At 52.7% G+C, this 19452-nt stretch overlaps 1 protein-coding gene across 3 annotated transcripts in view; it reads left to right on the top strand.

The window, feature by feature from the left end:
* Positions 1 to 19452, top strand: part of LOC139265241 (gamma-aminobutyric acid receptor subunit gamma-4-like) — a 707225-nt gene that overhangs the window by 594234 nt on the left and 93539 nt on the right. For all 3 annotated transcript variants that reach the window (XM_070882172.1, XM_070882171.1, XM_070882173.1), the window contains exon 6: positions 15643 to 15780. In XM_070882172.1, the coding sequence (XP_070738273.1) occupies positions 15643 to 15780 (138 nt within the window). The remainder of the gene's footprint in view (positions 1 to 15642; positions 15781 to 19452) is intronic.

The raw sequence follows: 19452 nt of genomic DNA, 5'->3' as shown, positions 1-19452 counted from the left end.
AACCATTGGAGTGCTGAAGCAACGCTTTAGATGCCGGGACCACTCAGGAGGCGAGCTCCAATACCACCCTGAGCAGGTAGCTCAATTCGTGGTGGTGTGCTCCATGCTGCACAACTTGGCTGTCAGGAGGGGACAAGAATTGCCTGATGAGCCTCACAGTCCACCTCACCAGAGAGAGGAAGAGGAGGACAAGGAGGCGGACGCCGACATCGGCCTAGACAATCAGGCTGATGCTGAAGCCATGCCCCCGCCCCCCTGTAGACCACATGTAAGGGCCCATGGTGGCATGTTAGCTGCAAGAGTCTTTCATCAGGAGCTCATCAATGATCGCTTTGCCTGAAAGAACGTTGGTGTTATTTACAAGGCTGACACACTGCTGGGTGTGCAGGTCATACATCAATGGTGGGCATCACCTTGGTGACAGTTAAAGTTTAAGTTGATTGAGGTTAAGTGTGATTATACCCTTTGATGTTAAGGAACCACCAGTGTGTAATGGCGCAGCTATCTCAACCAATGCGCTGCAAGGTTTTGTTAAATAAAAAGCATTTAAACTCCCGAACATTAGTCTGAAATCATCAGTATTTCTGTACAAACCAACAATGAGCCACAATGGTTCCCCCACCCCCTTCGCCCCCCCCCGCCCCCGCTTCTCCTCCCCACCTCTACCCCTTCCCCTTCCCCTCCTGACTCCAAGCCTCCTGGCCGAGGAGGTCCTCAGCCGATGCTTCATTGGGGGGTTGGGGACGGGGGGGGTGGGTGACGACTGAAGCGATGCTTGAACGGATACGGGAGAGGATGATCCCGAGGTGGGAACGTGCTCCAAGCCAGAAGCAAGATGTTGCTGCTGGCTCTCATGTGTGGTTGGCAATGGGGTTGCGGCACCTTGGGGTGCAGTGCCTCGTTCCGGGACTACTGGGAGCCCTCTGCCACCAATGTTCCTGGTTACCAGCTCCAGGGCCTCCTCCATCCCTTCCATGTTATATGTTATTTGTTGGACAAAAGCTCAGTGCCAACTATGTTCTTGGTGCTTCGTGGGCGTTTTGCTGCTGGTGAATCTCCCTCGTGCCTCCCACAACAGCCAGACAAGCTCACACCACAGCCATACACACTTTCAGTGCCTCTGAGCTCCCTCTCTCTCTGTCTCCTCTTCTGCACATGTCATGATAACCCTTGACCTCCTGAATCGCGGGAATCTTGCGTTGCCATGCTGTTGCTAAGGTTTCAAAGCTTAACTTTACGGCAGAAGGTCAGAAAAACTTAGCACTATCGCCCATTTGATATCGTTCACGGTAACGACCATTTTCAAAAATGTATACGAGATGTTTTGAGACTGGGCGAGAAGCCGACGATCTGAAAACCCTTTTTTACCACCCACGCCGGAAATAACGCCCATTTTTGGGCGATAATCTCAAAAGTGGAGGTTCTAGCCCATTGTATTTTGCTTGCAAATCAAAGCTTAACTTTTCTGATCACATAAGGAACCAGTCAGAATGGTCGATGTTCTTTAATCTTCTGTGCTCAGTCGAAGCTTGAGACACCGCAGTCCTTCCGCTGTTTTACATCCAGTAGCTCCTGTTCTGGGGTTTTCTGTAACCTTGTTTATGTGAGCAGATCATCAGCCTGACACAACCACCTCTCAGAGCAATGGGTGGGGTGGGCAGGTCACCACGCCACTCTCTCAGTGGGCAGCACTCTCGCCTCTGAGTCAGCAGGTTGTGAAACTTGAGCACTTAAATCTAGGCTGATACTCCAGTGTAGTGTAGGTACTGTCTTTTGGATGAGACGCAAAAGATCCCACGGCACTATTTTGAAGAAGAGCAGGGGAGTTATCCCTGGTGTCCTGGGGCCAATATTTATCCCTCAATCAACATAACAAAAACAGATTATCTGGTCATTATCACATTGCTGCTTGCTGTGCGCAAATTGGCTGCTGCGTTTCCCACATTACAACAGTGACTACACTTCAAAGTACTTCATTGGCTGCAAAGCGCTTTGAGACGTCCGGTGTTGTGAAAGGCGCTATATAAATGCAATCTTTCTTTCTATCAGATGCAAGGACTCTGCTGGATACTAAAGCAGTGTTGAGAGGCTGGGCGTCCCGTACCTGATCCCCAGGGCTGTCTGAGTGTAGGGTGCGATCCCAGAACCTTCCTGCTCACAGGCAGGAACACTCACCCTGAGACTGTGACTAGCGGGTGTGTAACTGTACCACACCATGCTGCTCAGCCAGGCAATGTAGCTGTTACTAGCTCTAAATGAAGAGAGGGTCACCCATCACAAATTGGGGCATGGAAATCCGGGCGGATACCATTGTGGAAGAACAAACTATGCTGTTGTGGGTTGGGGAGGGTGGGGAGACAATCCTGAGACTAACACCCAACACAAACAGCACAGGAGTTCATCAGCAACAAGCCCTGTGGGGGTCGATCTATGCCAGGATGTGTCAGCAGCTCTGCAGGATGGTTTATTACTTGAAGAAGAGGACCAAGGTGAGAGAAGGTTGCTGGAGGTGGAATTGGTCTGCAGCGATCATCATCATCATAGGCAGACCCTCGAAATCGAGGAAGACTTGCTTCCACTCTAAAAGTGAGTTCTCAGGTGACTGTACAGTCCAATATGGGAATTACAGTCTCTGTCACAGGTGGGACAGACAGTGGTTGGAGGAAAGGGTGGGTGGGACAGGTTTGCCGCATGCTCTTTCCGCTGCCTGCGCTTGGTTTCTGCATGCCCTCGGCAACGAGACTCGAGGTGCTCCTGTATGGCTCGGAGATGTGGACCATATACAGCAGGCACCTCAAATCGCTGGAGAAATACCAACGATGTCTCCGCAAGATCCTACAAATCCCCTGGGAGGACACTCGTACCAACATTCGCGTCGTCGACCAGGCCAACATTTCCAGCATCGAAGCACTGACCACGCTCGATCAGCTCCGCTGGGCAGGCCACGTTGTCTGCATGCCTGACGCGAGACTCCCAAAGCAAGCGCTCTATTCGGAACTCCTTCACGGCAAGCGAGCCCCAGGTGGGCAGAGGAAACGTTACAGGGACATCCTCAAAGCCTCCCTGATAAAGTGCAACATTCCCACTGACACCTGGGAGTTCCTGGCCAAAGACCACCCTAAGTACATCTGGGAGGGCGCTGAGCACCTCGAATCTCGTCGGCGAGAGCATGCAGAAAACTGAGGCAATAGGAAATTGGCAACAACATTTACACCAAGTCAATGGAAAGATAAATCGGGCAGGGTGTAAAGATGTGCAGTCAATTCACTATCACCCATTTTGCTCCACCCCCACAGATCACTTTCACCCCTGTTATCTTGTCTTAATCTGGCCCTGAGAGACACAGTGAATGATTGGGGGTTACTTAACATTCCTACAGCACAAAACACCACTCACACAAATGGGCCGGAACAATTGCAGATGTAATCACACGTGAAAGATTTCTATTTATATTACACCTTATTACAACTCTGAAACATCTCAAAATACTTTACAGACAATGAATTATTTGAAGCACAGCAAAGCTGATGTAGGCTAACATGGCAGACATTCCACAGACAGAAATAAAGACGTTCATTTCCACAGTGTCTTTCGCAACGTCTCAAAGAGCCTAATAGCCAATGAAGTATTATTGAAGTGTTGTAATGTCAGAAATGAAGCAGCCAATTTGTGCACAGCAAGCTCCCACAAATACTAATGAAATAAATGACCAGATAATCTGTTTTAGTGATATTAGTTGAGGGATCATCATCATAGGCAGTCCCTTGGAATTGAGGAAGATTTGCTTCCACTCTAAAAGTGAGTTCTCAGGTGACTGTACAGTCCAATATGGGAATTACAGTCTCTGTCACAGGTGGGACAGACAGTGGTTGGAGGAAAGGGTGGGTGGGGAGTCTGGTTTGCCACACTGCCTGCGCTTGGTTTCTGCATGTTCTTGGTGATGAGACTCGAGATGCTCAGCGCCTTCCCAGATGCTCTTCCTTCACTTAGGGCGATCTTTGGCCAGGTGTCCCAGGTGTCGGTGAGGACTTTATCAAGGAGGCTTTGAGGGTGTCCTTGAAACATTTCCTCTGCCCATCTGGGGCTCACTTGCCTTGTCGGAGCTCTGAGTAGAGCGCTTGTTTTGGGAGTCTCGTGTCGGGCATGCGGACGATGTGGCCTGCCCAATGGAACTGATCGAGTGTGGTCAGTACTTCGATGCTGGAGATGTTGGCCTGATCGAGAACACTGACGTTGGTGCGTCTGTCCTCCCAGGGGATTTACAGGTTCTTGCTGAAGCAGCGTTGGTGGTACTTCGCCAGCATTTTGAGGTGCCTGCTGTATATAGTCTACATCTCTGAGCCACACAGCGGGGCGGGTATCACTACTGCCCTGTAGACAATGAGCTTGGTGCCAGATTTGAGGTCCTGGTCTTCGAACACTCTCTTCCTCAGATGACTGAAGGCTGCACTGGCGCACTGAAGGCGATGTTTGACCACGTTATCAATGTCTGCTCTTGCTGACAGCAGTCTCCCAAGGTATGGAAAATGGTCCATGTTGTCCAAGGGTAAGGCCGCATCATGGATCTTGATGACTGGGGGCAGTGCTGTGTGGCTGGGTCAGTTTGGTGGAGGACCTTTGTCTTACGGATGTCTAGTGTAAGGCCCATGCCTCGGTGAAGATGTTGATGATGGTTTGGTGTTCAGCCTCCGAGTCGTCTGCATACTGTAATTCAATGATGGAGGATGGGACGACCTTGGATCTGGCCTGGAGGCGGCAGAGGTTGAACAGATTCCCATTTGTTCTACAATTTAGCTCCACTCCAGCGGGTAGCTTGCTGAGGGTGAGATGAAGCATTGCTGCAAGGAAGATGGAGAAGAGCGTTGGTGCGATGACACAGCCTTGCTTAACCCCGGTCCGGGTGTGGATTGGGTCTGTGGTGGATTCGTTGGTCAGGATCACGGCCTGCATGTCGTCGTGGAGCAGGCGGAGAATCGTGACAAACTTTTCAGGGCAACTGAAATGGAGGAGAACGTTCCATAATCCCTCACGGTTGACAGTGTCGAAGGCCTTTGTGAGGTCAAAGAAGGCCAGAGGTTGGTGCTATTCCTTGCATTTCTCTTGTAATTGTCACGCAATGAAGATCATGTCCATTGTGCCTCTTGGTGGACAGAATTCGCATAGCGACTCTGGGAGGAACTCTTCAGCCACAGGGAGAAGACAGTTGAAGAGGATTCTTGCAATGACTTTCCCAGTGGCCGACAACAGGGAAACTCCTCTGTAGTTACCGTAGTGGGACATCCCCTTTCTTGAAGATGGTCATGATTACAGTGTCTCTGAGATCCCCTGGCGTTCTCTCCTCCTTCCAAATAAGAGAGATGAGTTCATGTCTTCGCACCAGTAGTGCGTCTCTACCATGTTTTAGTGCTTTGGTGGGAATTCCATCTGTTCCAGAGGCCTTGTTATTCTTCAGTTGTCGGATGGCCTTTTCTATCTATTGGCCATATTATACATATTGGTCTGGACACACAGAAACATAGAAACATAGAAAATAGGGCCATTCGGCCCTTCAAGCCTGCACCATGATTTGGCTGATTATGCAACTTTAGTATCCCATTCCTGCTTTCTCTCCATACCCCTTGATCCCTTTAGCTATAAGGGGCACATCTAACTCCCTTTTGAATATATCTAACGAACTGGCCTCAACAACTTTCTGCGGTAGAGAATTCCACAGGTTCACAATGCTCTGAGTGAAGAAGTTTTTCCTCATCTCGGTTCTAAATGGCTTACCCCTTATGCTTAGACTGTGACCCCTGGTTCTGGACATCCCCAACATCAGGAACATTCTTCCTGCATCTAACCTTTCCAGTCCCGTCAGAATTTTATATGTTTCTATGAGATCCCCTCTCATTCTTCGAAACTCCAGTGAATACAGGCCCATTCGATCCAGTCTCTCCTCATATGTCAGTCCTGCCATCCCAGGAATCAGTCTGGTGAACCTTCGCTGCATTCCCTCAATAGCAAGAACGTCCTTCCTCCAATTAGGAGACCAAAACTGAACAAAATATTCAAGGTGTGGCCTCACCAAGGTCCTGTACAACTGCAGTAAGACCTCCCTGCTCCTATACTCAAATCCTCTCGCTATGAAGGCCAATATGCCATTTGCCTTCTTCATCGCCTGCTGTACCTGCATGCCAACTTTCAATGACTGATGTACCATGGCATCCAGGTCTCATTACATCTCCCCCTTTTCCTAATCTGTCACCATTCAGATAACACCGGGGAGAACTCCTTACTCTTTTTCAAAATACTGCCATTGGATCTTTTACATCCACTTGGTGGAGAGGTTTAGGAACGGAGTTCCAGAGCTTGGGGCCTCGGCAACAGAAGGCATGGCCACCAATGGTTGAGCGAATATACTCAGGGATGCTCAAGAGGCCAGAATTGGAGGAGTGCAGAAATCTCGGAGGATTGTAGAGCTGGAAGAGATTACAGAAATAGGCCATGGAACGATGTAGCCTGGACTGGAGAATTTCGGTTATGAGGAAAGATTGGAGATCCTGGGTCTGTTTTCTTTGGAACAGAGGAGGCTGAGGGGAGATTTAATTGAGGTGTATAAAATTATGAGGGGACTGGATAGATTGGATAGGAAGGGCCTGTTTCCCTTGGCAAGGGGGTTAACAACCAGGGGGCATAGATTTAAAGTAATTGGTAGGAGGTTTCGAGGGTATATGAGGGGGAATGTCTTCACCGAGAGGGTGGTTGGGGTCTGGAACTCACTGCCTGAAAGGGTGGTAGAGGCAGAAACCCTCACCACATTTAAAAAGTACTTAGATGTGCACTTGAAGTGCTGTAACCTGCAGAGCTACGGACTAAGAGCTGGAAAGTGAGATTAGGCTGGATAGCTCTTGGTCGGCCGGCGTGGACACGATGGGCCGAAATGGCTTCCTGCTGCGCTGTAAATTTCTGTGATTCTATGATTTGAAAACAAGGATGAGAATTTTAAAATCAAGGCATTGCTTAACTGGGTGCCAATGTTGATCAGCGAACACAGGGGTGATGGGTGAGCGGGACTTGAAGCGAGTTAGGACACGGGCAACCGAGTTTTGGATCACCTCTAGTTTACGTAGTGTAGAATGTGGGAGGCCAGCCAGGAGTGCATTGGAATAGTCAAGTCCGGAGGTAACAAAGGCATGGATGGGGGTTTCAGCAGCAGATGAGCTGAGGCAGATGCGGAGACAGGCGATGTTACAGAGAAGGAAATAGATGGTCTTAGTTATGGCATGGATATGTGGTTGGAAGCTCATCTCGGGGTCAAATATGACACCAAGGTTGTGAACAGTCTGGTTCAGTCTCAGACAGAAGTTGGGGAGAGGGATGGAGTCAGTGGCTAAGGAACGGAGTTTGTGGCGGGGACTGAAAACAATGGCTTCTTTCTTCCTAATATTTAGTTGGAGAAAATTTCTGCCCACCCAGAACTGGATGTCGGACAAGCAGTCTGACAATTTAGAGACCGTGGAGGGGTCGAGAAGTGGTGGTCAGGTCGAGCTGGGTGTCGCAGCGTACATGTAGAAACTGACGCTGTGTTTTCGGATGATGTCGCCAAGGGGCAACATGTAGATGAGAAATAGGAGGAGACCAAGGATAATCCTGGGGGACACCAGAGGTAACGATGCGGGGGTGGGAAGAGAAGCCATTGCAGGTGATTCTCGGGCTACGATTAGATAGATAAGAATGGAACCAGGCGAGTGCAGTCCCACCCAGCTGGACGATGGTGGAGAGGTGTTGGAGGAGGATGGAGTGGTCAACCGTGTCAAAGGCTGCAGACAGGTCCAGGAGGACGAGAAGGGATAGTTTACCCCGGTTACAGTCACATAGGATTTCATTTGTGACTTTGATGAGAGCGGTTTCTGTACTGTGGCGGGCGCGGAAACCGGATTGAAGGGATTCAAATATGGAGTTGCAGAAAAGGTGAGCACGGATTTCGGAGGCGACATCATGTTCAAGGACTTTGGAGAGGAAAGGGAGGCTGGAGATGGGGCTGTAGTTTGCAAGGACGGAGGGGTCAAGGGTTGTTTTCGAGGAAAGGGGTGATGACGGCAGATTTGAGGGAGAGGGGGACAGTACCTGAGGAGAGAGAACCGTTAACAAATTCAGCCAACTTGGGAGCCAGGAAGGGAAGTTGGGTGGTCAGTAGTTTGGTGGGAATAGGGGCGAGGGAGCAGGAAGTGGGTCTCATGGACAGGATGAGCTCAGAGAGGGCATGAGGGGAGATCGGAGAGAAACTGGAGAAAGATGTGAGGTCAGGACTAGGGATGGGGGGCAACTCAGAGGAAGTTTGGCCTGGTGAGCTAGGGGAAGGAAGGGACGAGGCAGAGGCAGCTGATTGGATGATATCAATCTTAGTGATGAAGAAGTCTATGAGCTTCTCACACTTGTTGTTGGAGGTGAGTTTGGAGGAGGCAGGGGAGAGGGGTTTAAGACAATTTGCAGTAGAGAAAAGAAGCTGAGGGTTATCTTTGTCAGGACTGTGTGGAAAAGGACTGTGTGGACATAGCCCCTTCTAATTCAGAGGCAGGAATGCTAGCACTGAGCTAAAGGCTGACTCCAGCAGAGATGATATCGGCCAGTATTCCCACTGAACCTGAATGAAAAGTGTGTGGATGGAACTGACAGCTGTGATTCACACACAGTGGAATAGCTTGCACATATTCAATGTCTAGACTGAGGAATCATTACTTGAGCAAACCCTGGGAGGACTGTTGTGAGATGTAGGAGGGCAGAAAACCTAAAACAAAATCCGTCCTGATAAAAGAAGCATATAAAATAGAGGAACGGCTTTTGCAAAAACATTTTAAAGCAAATTATAAATCACAGCGCCGCACCCAATCCAATTAGGAGAGCTGGTTAATGGCCCAGGACTGGAATCGAAATCACCTCATCATGTCTTACTGCCAGCTCGGATTCCATTGTTCACCAGCTCCCTTCATCACCCCCGAACAACCAGGACACCACAATGTAATTCAGCCATTCATTGGATCAGCCATCATTTGACAAATGTCAGACCACTCGCTGTGTTCAACCTGAGCGCAGACAGAAAGGCTGAAACCAACCTCTGCTGATGATCATAGAATCAAAGACATTTACAGCACGGAAGGAGGCCATTTCGGCCCATTCCGCGCTGGCCGACCAAGTGCTATCCAGCCTAATCCCACTTTCCAGCTCTCGGTCCGTAGCCCTGTAGGTTGCAACACTTCAAGTGCACACCCAAGTACTTTTTAAATGTGGTGAGGGTTCCTGCCTCTACCACCCTTTCAGGCAGTGAGTTCCAGACCCCCACCACTGTTATGTATCTCACACTACTGTAGAAAACTGTATCTTACCATGCTATACATGACTGTAACTAGATATGACCTGTGACCACAAGCATTCTTTACCACCAGGGGTGCACTTGCAGGAGACACTGCATACCTGTTCCACAGAGGTATATAAAGGCAGGTCTCAGGCAAGTGTGGCACTCGAGAGCTGTGAAATAAAGGTGCAGGTCCGGAGTGACCTTAACTTCAGCATGTGCCTCGTGTAAGTCTGTACTGCAGGTTCAGGACTTTATAGTGGTGACGAGTTACGGGATCACAGAATCCACAGAATGGCTACCAATGGCTCAGATGAGAAATACAATGCTGGAGACAATTGGGAGGACTTTATAGAAAGGCTCCAGCAAAGCTTTGTAACCAAAGACTGGTTGGGCGACGATAAGGCAGACAAGAGAAGAGCCCATCTCTTGACCAGCTGTGGCTCGAAAACATACGCCTGAATGAAGGACCTGCTGGCACCCGAGAAACCAGCAAGCAAGTCCTTTGAAGAGTTGAGCAAACTGGTGAGAGACCACCTGAAGCCAGCAAGCAGCCTACACATGGCCAGACACAGGTTCTACAACTACAGACGTTGTGTGGGCCAAAGCATACCCGACTTTGTGGTGGAACTTCGGAGGCTGGCTAGTTTATGTGAGTTCTCCGATGAACTAAGGAAAGAAGTACTGAGAGACTTTTTTTAATTGAAGGAATAGGCCACGCAGGCATATTCCGAAAGCTTACAGAGACCAAGAACTTGACCCTAGAGGCAGCAGCACTGGTCGCACAGACATTCTTTGCAGGAGAAGAAGAAACGAGGTTGATCTATACTGCGGGTACGACAACTAATGAAACATCGGAACAAGGGGTTCACAGCGTCAACACACAGACAAACGCAGGAGAGCAGGCCTTCAACAGCAAGCAGTCGCACCAGAAGCCATCAAGGGCCATCAAGGACCTCATCAACCCACAATGCGAGCAATCAACTACAGACTGAGAGAAGCTCAAGAGAGATCAGCCAGATGCAGCTCATCCTTCGTAACAATGGAAGCGGTTTGTGCTGGAGATGTGGGGGAAGGCACTCAACAAGGGGGTGTCGATTGCAGCATGCTGTTTGCAGAAAGGGCATCTGGCTCACATGTGCAGAAAAACAGCAGCTCGGCTGGTATACGAATCGGAAGGGTCGGAAAGCGGACCAGAAGACGATGGGGACAGTACCCCGACGCCTGGGGACAGTGCCCGGGACGCCTAGGTACAGCGGGTCAACATGATCAATGTCCACTGTTCTTACAACAAGACGCCTCCAATAATGATGAGGGTCCTACTCAATGGGATACCCATCAACATGGAACTGGACACGGGAGCTAGTCAATCTCTCATGAGCGTCCAACAATTTGAACAGCTGTGGCCCCACAAAAGCAACAGACCAAAACTCACAAGGATCGACACCAAACTAAGGACCTATACCAAAGAAATCATCCCAGTCCTTGGCAGCGCCATGCTCTCAGTCACACACAAAGGGACGGTGAACCGACTTTCCCTGTGGATTGTCCCCGGAGATCTCCCAGCCCTGTTGGGGAGAAGCTGGCTGGCAAAACTAAATTGGAAATGGGATGATGTTCACGCCATGTCGTCAGAAGAACGGACCTCCTGCTCAACAGTTCTAAGTCATTTTCAACATCTCTTTCAGCCAGGTGTGGGCACCTTCAAAGGGGCTAAAGTTAAAATCTACATCACACAGGATGCCAGACCGGTACATCGCAAGGCTAGAGCTGTGCCTTATGTGATGAGGGGAAAGATTGAACACGAACTGGACCGGCTTCTGCAGGAAGGCATTATCTCATCCGTGGAATTTAGTGACTGGGCAAGTCCCATCGTCCCCGTCATGAAGCCTGATGGATCTGTACGAATCTGTGGCGATTACAAGTCTACCATAAACAGAGTCTCCCTACAGGACCAATACCCGCTGCCCAGAGCGTTCGCGTGCATGTACGGTGTCAAAAGGATACACCAATACCTTTTCGGGGCCAAGTTCGCGTGAGAAACCGACCACAAACCCCTCACGTCCCTGCTATCTGAGTGCAAGGAATAAACCCCAACGCCTCGGCGCGCATTCAGCGGTGGGCACTCATGCTGGCATCTTACGACTATACAATAAGGCACAGACCAGGCACAGACAACTGTGCCGACGTGCTTAGCAGGCTACCCCTGGCGACCACGGAAGGGTCCGACGAATAGGACTGTGAGATGGTCATGGCAATCAATGCCTTTGAATCCACAGGTTCGCCTATGATGGCTCGCCAAATCAGAGCCTGGACGAACAGCGACCCCACGTTATCCTTAGTCAAAAGATGTGTTTTAACTGGTGACTGGACAGAGGCTCGCGATGCTTGCCCCGAGAAGATCAAACCTTTTCATAGGCGCATGCATGAACTATCACTACAAGCAGACTGCCTGATGTGGGGCAGCCGAGTAGTTATGCCCTTGCGAGGCAGAGAGGCATTTGTCCTGGAGCTCCACCGTGAGCACCCGGGGATCGTCCTTTTGAAGGCCATAGCCAGATCCCACGTCTGGTGGCCTGGCATTGACGCTGACTTGGAGCTCTGCGTCCGGCGGTGCACCATTTGTGCCCAACTCAGTAATGCCCCCAGAGAGGCCCCCCTAAGCCCCTGGCCCTGGCCCACCAAACCGTGGTCGCGGGTGCATGTAGACTATGCGGGCCCATTCATGGGCAAAATGTTCCTCGTAGTCGTCGGTGCATTTTCAAAGTGGATCGAGTACACCATTTTAAACTCGAGCACCACCTCCACCACTGTGGAGAGCCTTAGAACCATGTTTGCAACACACGGAATTCCTGACACATTGGTCAGTGATAATGGTCTGTGCTTCACCAGCGCAGAATTTCAAGATTTTATAGTTGACCACGGCATAAATCACGTTAAGACGGCACCGTTCAAGCCGGCTTCCAATGGCCAGGCGGAGCGAGCAGTGCAGATCATTAAACAAGGCATGCTTAAAATCCAAGGTCCCACGCTGCAGAGCCGCCTGTCGCGACTGCTGCTGGCATACAGATCTCGTCCACATTCGTTGACTGGGGTTCCCCCGCGCAACTATTGATGAAACAGACCTTAAAGTCTAGGCTCTCGTTAATCCTCCCAGACATGCATGAAATTGTTGAGGCAAAGCGCCGGAAGCTAACTGAGTACCATGACTGAAATTCGAGGGGGAGGTGGAATGAGATAGGGGACAAAGTGTTTGTGCTAAACTATGGCAGGAGTCCCAAATAGCTTGCAGGGACAGTAACAGGAAAGGAAGGAAACAGGCTACTGATTGTACAAATGGACAATGGCCAAACCTGCCGGAGGCATGTAGACCAAGTAAAAAGTAGATTCACCAACAACACTGCAGAACCAGAGGCAGACTACAATGTGGAACTCACACCACACCTGGTGGACAGACAGAGGGAACAACCTGAGGAAAGGGCAGTCTCAACAGACAGCCAGGCAAGATACCAGCAATCATACTGAACGAAACAGACAGCCCAGGTGAGACACCAACAAACACACCGAAAGAAGAACAGGCACCAAGGCAAACAACTGAACCACAACTAAGACGCTCCACGCGAGAGCGTAGACCACCTGAGAGACTGAATCTATAAAGACAATAAGACCTTGCGGGAGGGTGATGTCATGTATCTCACACTACTGTATATAACTGTATCTTACCATGCTATACATGACTGGAACTGGATATGACCTGTAACCACAAGCATTCTTTACCACCAGGGGTGCACTTGCAGGAGACACTCCATACCTGTTCCACACAGGTATATAAAGGCAGGTCTCAGGCAAGTGTGACACTCGAAAGCTGTGAAATAAAGGTGCAGGTCCAGAGTGACCTTGATTTCAGCATGTGCCTCGTGTAAGTCTGTACTGCAGGGTCAGGACTTTACAACCACCCTCTGGGTGAAGACATTGATGTCCAATCCATTAACCACTCTCCACGTTGGGAATCCAGGTCTGGCAAATTGCATTTCTGATCATTATAACAAAAACATGTAATAGGCAAAATCATTGAGCATATAATCTCAAGATTGGCATGGTGCATGTCGGTGAACTTTAACCTTTCTGTGAGTTTGTTGGTGAAATGGTCAATTGAAAAGCAGAGTGTGCGAGAGGGTTTATGATTGTTGTGAGTGCTTTATGTCCTTGGTTACTGAAGTTTTCTCAGTAAATATACACATGTGATGCACACGTATGGTGTGAGGGTATGTAAGCATTCTCATCTCGAATTAATGTACAGGGCTCAAATCGTGTCTCTGTAGCCACACCTGTGACCAGTGTCCTATTGAACAACACCATCGTAGGTGAATTCAGCTTGACTAATCACATCCCAGTACCCAGAGGACATCTGCTCAAAGCAGGAAGCTGAAATTGATTTCCTGGGAGTGTTTGATGGGACAGTGTAGAGGGAGCTTTACTCTGTATCTAACCCCGTGCTGTACCTGCCCTGGGAGTGTTCGATGGGACAGTGTAGCGAGAGCTTTGCTCTGTATCTAACCCCATGCTGTACCTGCCCTGGGAGTGTTTGATGGGACAGTGTAGAGAGAGCTTTACTCTGTATCTAACCCCGTGCTGTACCTGCCCTGGAAGTGTTTGATGGGACAGTGTAGAGAGAGCTTTATTCTGTATCTAACCCCGTGCTGTACCTGCCCTGGGAGTGTTTGATGGGACAGTGTAGAGCGAGCTTTATTCTGTATCTAACCCCGTGCTGTACCTGCCCTGGGAGTGTTTGATGGGACAGTGTAGAGCGAGCTTTACTCTGTATCTAACCCGTGCTGTACCTGCCCTGGGAGTGTTTGATGGGACAGTGTAGAGCGAGCTTTACTCTCTATCTAACCCGTGCTGTACCTGCCCTGGGAGTGTTTGATGCTGATACACAGAATGTGAAGTGTATTTTTTCCATACCCTCCCCTCTGAGTGAGAAGAGGGTATGTTCATGTCCCACTCCGGAGACTTGAGCACAAAATCTAAGCTGTCAGTCCAGTTCAGTACTGATGGAATAAAAACAGAAAATGCTGGAAATCTCAGCGGGTCAGGCAACATCTGTGGGGAGAAACAGAGTTAACGTTCCAGGTCAATGATCCTTCGTCAGAACTGGTGAATGTTAGAAATGAACAGATTCTTAACAAGCTCTGAAAGGGGGAGGAAAGAACAGAAGGGAAGGTCTGTGATAGGGTGGAAGACAGGAGAGATTAGAGAGACAAAAGGGATGATGGGCTGACTGGAGATGGTAATGGCAGCAGTTAGAGAAAGGTCAGTCGATATAGGGTGTGAATGGTGGGATAATTACCCGCTGCCATTGGAGACAGAGAGAAAACATTACATCAGATCGGGGGGAGGGGAAAGTGAGCCAAAGATGGGCAGAGGTCATGGTCTGAAATTGTTGAACTCGATGTTGAGTGCGGAAGGCTGTAAAGTGTCCAAATGAAAGATGAGGTGCTGTTCCTCGAGCTTGCGTTGAGCTTCATTGGAACAGTGTAGGAGGCCGAGGACGGAGAGGTCAGAGTGAGAGTGGAGTGGGGAATTAAAGTGACAGGCGACTGGAAGCTGAACGGAGGTATTCAGCAAAGTGGTCACCCAATCTGTGGTCACCCAATGAAGCTCAACGCAAGTTCGATCTTATGTAATGTTTTCTTTCTGTCTCCAATGGCAGTGGGTAATTATGCCGCCATTCACAGCCTATATCGACGAACCTTTCTCTAACTTGCGCCATTACCATCTCAAGTCATCCCATCATCCCTTTTGTCTCTCCAATCTCTCCTACCTACCCCTTATCATAGACCTTCTCTTTTGTTCTTTCCTCCCCTCCCCCTTTCAGTGCTCCTTAAGAATCTTTTCATCTCGACACAATTAGAAGAAGAGCAGGGAGGTTATCCCCGGTATCATGGGGCCAATATTTATCCCTCCATCAACATCACTAAAACAGACTATGTGGTCATTATCACAGTGCTGTGTATGGGAGCTTGCTGTGCACAAATTGGCTGCTGCGTTTCCCACATTACAACAGTGACCACACTCCAAATTTATTTCATTGGCTGTAAAACATTTTGGATTGTTCTGAGGCTGTGAAAGGCGCTATATAAATGCCAGTTCTTGCACTGAATAAACATATAGTTAAAATGAGTCTGGAAGCTCTTCCCTTTTGCTGGGATTGCACAGTACAGCGATGGAGCTGAGCCATATGTTGCTGTGACTGTGGTCTGGTCAGTTCAGTAACTGCAGACAGTGACCTTGTTATGTTGTTTCTGCAGACGGATATCCGAAGGATGAGATAACGTACAGGTGGAAGAAGTATTCGATAGAAGTGGCCGACCAGCGATCCTGGAGACTGTACCAGTTTGATTTTGTCGGCCTCAGGAATACGACAGAAGTTCTCAAAACCACAGCAGGTGCGACGCGTCGGACATTGGGGTCAGTGTGTAGTATTTGCCTGATCGGAGCCGGCTCAGTGTGTGGGGGTCCGTCACCTGGCTCAGTGTGTGGGGGTCCGTCACCCGGCTCAGTGTGTGGGGGTCCATCACTCGGCTCAGTGTGTGGGGGTCCGTCACCCGGCTCAGTGTGTGGGGGTCCGTCACCCGGCTCAGTGTGTGGGGGTCCGTCACCCGGCTCAGTGTGTGGGGGTCCGTCACCCGGCTCAGTGTGTGGGGGTCCGTCACCTGGCTCAGTGTGTGGGGAGAGGGTCCGTCACCCGGCTCAGTGTGTGGGGGTCCATCACTCGGCTCAGTGTGTGGGGATCCGTCACCTGGCTCAGTGTGTGGGCGTCCGCCACCCGGCTCAGTGTGTGGGGGTCCGTCACCCGGCTCAGTGTGTGGGGGTCCGTCACCTGGCTCAGTGTGCGGGGAGAGGGTCCGTCACCCGGCTCAGTGTGTGGGGGTCCATCAGCTGGCTCAGTGTGTGGGGGTCCGTCACCCGGTTCAGTGTGTGGAGGTCCGTCACCCGGCTCAGTGTGTGGGGATCCGTCACCTGGCTCAGTGTGTGGGGAGAGGGTCCGTCACCCGGCTCAGTGTGTGGGGAGAGGGTCCGTCAGCCGGCTCAGTGTGTGGGGGTCCGTCACCTGGCTCAGTGTGTGGGGGTCCGTCACCCGGCTCAGTGTCTGGGGAGAGGGTCCGTCACCCGGCTCAGTGTGTGGGGGTCCGTCACCTGGCTCAGTGTGTGGGGAGAGGGTCCGTCACCCGGCTCAGTGTGTGGGGAGAGGGTCCGTCACCCGGCTCAGTGTGTGGGGAGAGGGTCCGTCAGCCGGCTCAGTGTGTGGGGGTCCGTCACCTGGCTCAGTGTGTGGGGGTCCGTCACCCGGCTCAGTGTCTGGGGAGAGGGTCCGTCACCCGGCTCAGTGTGTGGGGGTCCGTCACCTGGCTCAGTGTGTGGGGAGAGGGTCCGTCACCTGGCTCAGTGTGTGGAGGTCCATCACCCGGCTCAATGTGTGGGGGTCCGTCACCCGGCTCAGTGTGTGGGGGTCCGTCACCCGGCTCAGTGTGGGGAGAGGGTCCGTCACCTGGCTCAGTGTGTGGGGAGAGGGTCCGTCACCCGGCTCAGTGTGTGGGGAGAGGGTCCGTCACCCGGCTCAGTGTGTGGGGGTACGTCACCCGGCTCAGTGTGTGGGGGTCCGTCACTTGGCTCAGTGTGTGGGGGTCCGTCACCTGGCTCAGAGTGTGGGGAGAGGGTCCGTCACCTGGCTCAGTGTGTGGGGAGAGGGTCCGTCACCTGGCTCAGTGTGTGGGGAGAGGGTCCGTCACCCGGTTCAGTGTGTGGGGGTCCATCACCCGGCTCAGTGTGTGGGGGTCCGTCACCCGGCTCAGTGTGTGGGGAGAGGGTCCGTCACCTGGCTCAGTGTTTGGTGAGAGGGTCCGTCACCTGGCTCAGTGTGTGGGGAGAGGGTCCGTCACCCGGTTCAGTGTGTGGGGGTCCGTCACCTGGCTCAGTGTGTGGGGGTCCGTCACCTGGCTCAGTGTGTGGGGGTCCGTCACCCGGCTCAGTGTGTGGGGAGAGGGTCCGTCACCCGGCTCAGTGTGTGGGGGTCCGTCACCTGGCTCAGTGTGTGGGGGTCCGTCACCTGGCTCAGTGTGTGGGGGTCCGTCACCCGGCTCAGTGTGTGGGGAGAGGGTCCGTCACCCGGCTCCGTGTGTGGGGGTCCGTCACCCGGTTCAGTGTGTGGGGGTCCGTCACCTGGCTCAGTGTGTGGGGGTCCGTCACCCGGCTCAGTGTGTGGGGGTCCGTCACCCGGTTCAGTGTGTGGGGGTCCGTCACCCGGCTCAGTGTGTGGGGTGAGGGTCCGTCACCCGGCTCAGTGTGTGGGGAGAGGGTCCGTCACCCGGCTCAGTGTGTGGGGGTCCGTCACCCGGCTCAGTGTGTGGGGGTCCGTCACCTGGCTCAGTGTGTGGGGATCCGTCACCTGGCTCAGTGTGTGGGGGTCCGTCACCCGGCTCAGTGTGTGGGGAGAGGGTCCGTCACCCGGCTCCGTGTGTGGGGGTCCGTCACCCGGTTCAGTGTGTGGGGGTCCGTCACCTGGCTCAGTGTGTGGGGGTCCGTCACCCGACTCAGTGTGTGGGGGTCCGTCACCCGGCTCAGTGTCTGGGGAGAGGGTCCGTCACCCGGCTCAGTGTGTGGGGGTCCGTCACCTGGCTCAGTGTGTGGGGAGAGGGTCCGTCACCTGGCTCAGTGTGTGGGGGTCCGTCACCCGGCTCAGTGTGGGGAGAGGGTCCGTCACCTGGCTCAGTGTGTGGGGAGAGGGTCCGTCACCCGGCTCAGTGTGTGGGGAGAGGGTCCGTCACCCGGCTCAGTGTGTGGGGGTCCGTCACTTGGCTCAGTGTGTGGGGAGAGGGTCCGTCACCTGGCTCAGTGTGTGGGGAGAGGGTCAGTCACCCGGCTCAGTGTGTGGGGGTCCGTCACCCGGCTCAGTGTGTGGGGGTCCGTCACTTGGCTCAGTGTGTGGCGGTCCGTCACCTGGCTCAGTGTGTGGGTGTCCGTCACCTGGCTCAGTGTGTGGGGAGAGGGTCCGTCACCTGGCTCAGTGTGTGGGGAGAGGGTCCGTCACCTGGCTCAGTGTGTGGGTGTCCGTCACCTGGCTCAGTGTGTGGGGAGAGGGTCCGTCACCTGGCTCAGTGTGTGGGGAGAGGGTCCGTCACCCGGCTCAGTGTGTGGGGAGAGGGTCCGTCACCCGGCTCAGTGTGTGGGGAGAGGGTCCGTCACCCGGCTCAGTGTGTGGGGGTCCGTCACCCGGCTCAGTGTGTGGGGGTCCGTCACCCGGCTCAGTGTGTGGGGGTCCGTCACCTGGCTCAGTGTGTGGGGGTCCGTCACCCGGCTCAGTGTGTGGGGGTCCGTCACCTGGCTCAGTGTGTGGGGGTCCGTCACCTGGCTCAGTGTGTGGGGGTCCGTCACCCGGCTCAGTGTGTGGGGAGAGGGTCCGTCACCCGGCTCCGTGTGTGGGGGTCCGTCACCCGGTTCAGTGTGTGGGGAGAGGGTCCATCACCTGGCTCAGTGTGTGGGGAGAGGGTCCGTCAGCCGGCTCAGTGTGTGGGGGTCCGTCACCTGGCTCAGTGTGTGGGGGTCCGTCACCCGGCTCAGTGTGTGGGGAGAGGGTCCATCACCTGGCTCAGTGTGTGGGGAGAGGGTCCGTCACCAGGCTCAGTGTGTGGGGGTCCGTCACTTGGCTCAGTGTGTGGGGAGAGGGTCCGTCACCTGGCTCAGTGTGTGGGGAGAGGGTCAGTCACCCGGCTCAGTGTGTGGGGGTCCGTCACCCGGCTCAGTGTGTGGGGGTCCGTCACTTGGCTCAGTGTGTGGCGGTCCGTCACCTGGCTCAGTGTGTGGGTGTCCGTCACCTGGCTCAGTGTGTGGGGAGAGGGTCCGTCACCTGGCTCAGTGTGTGGGGAGAGGGTCCGTCACCTGGCTCAGTGTGTGGGTGTCCGTCACCTGGCTCAGTGTGTGGGGAGAGGGTCCGTCACCTGGCTCAGTGTGTGGGGAGAGGGTCCGTCACCCGGCTCAGTGTGTGGGGAGAGGGTCCGTCACCCGGCTCAGTGTGTGGGGAGAGGGTCCGTCACCCGGCTCAGTGTGTGGGGGTCCGTCAC

This window comes from Pristiophorus japonicus, chromosome 6, assembly GCF_044704955.1.
Source record: "Pristiophorus japonicus isolate sPriJap1 chromosome 6, sPriJap1.hap1, whole genome shotgun sequence".
NCBI lineage: Eukaryota > Metazoa > Chordata > Chondrichthyes > Pristiophoridae > Pristiophorus > Pristiophorus japonicus.
This window is presented reverse-complemented; position numbering and strand designations above follow the sequence as displayed.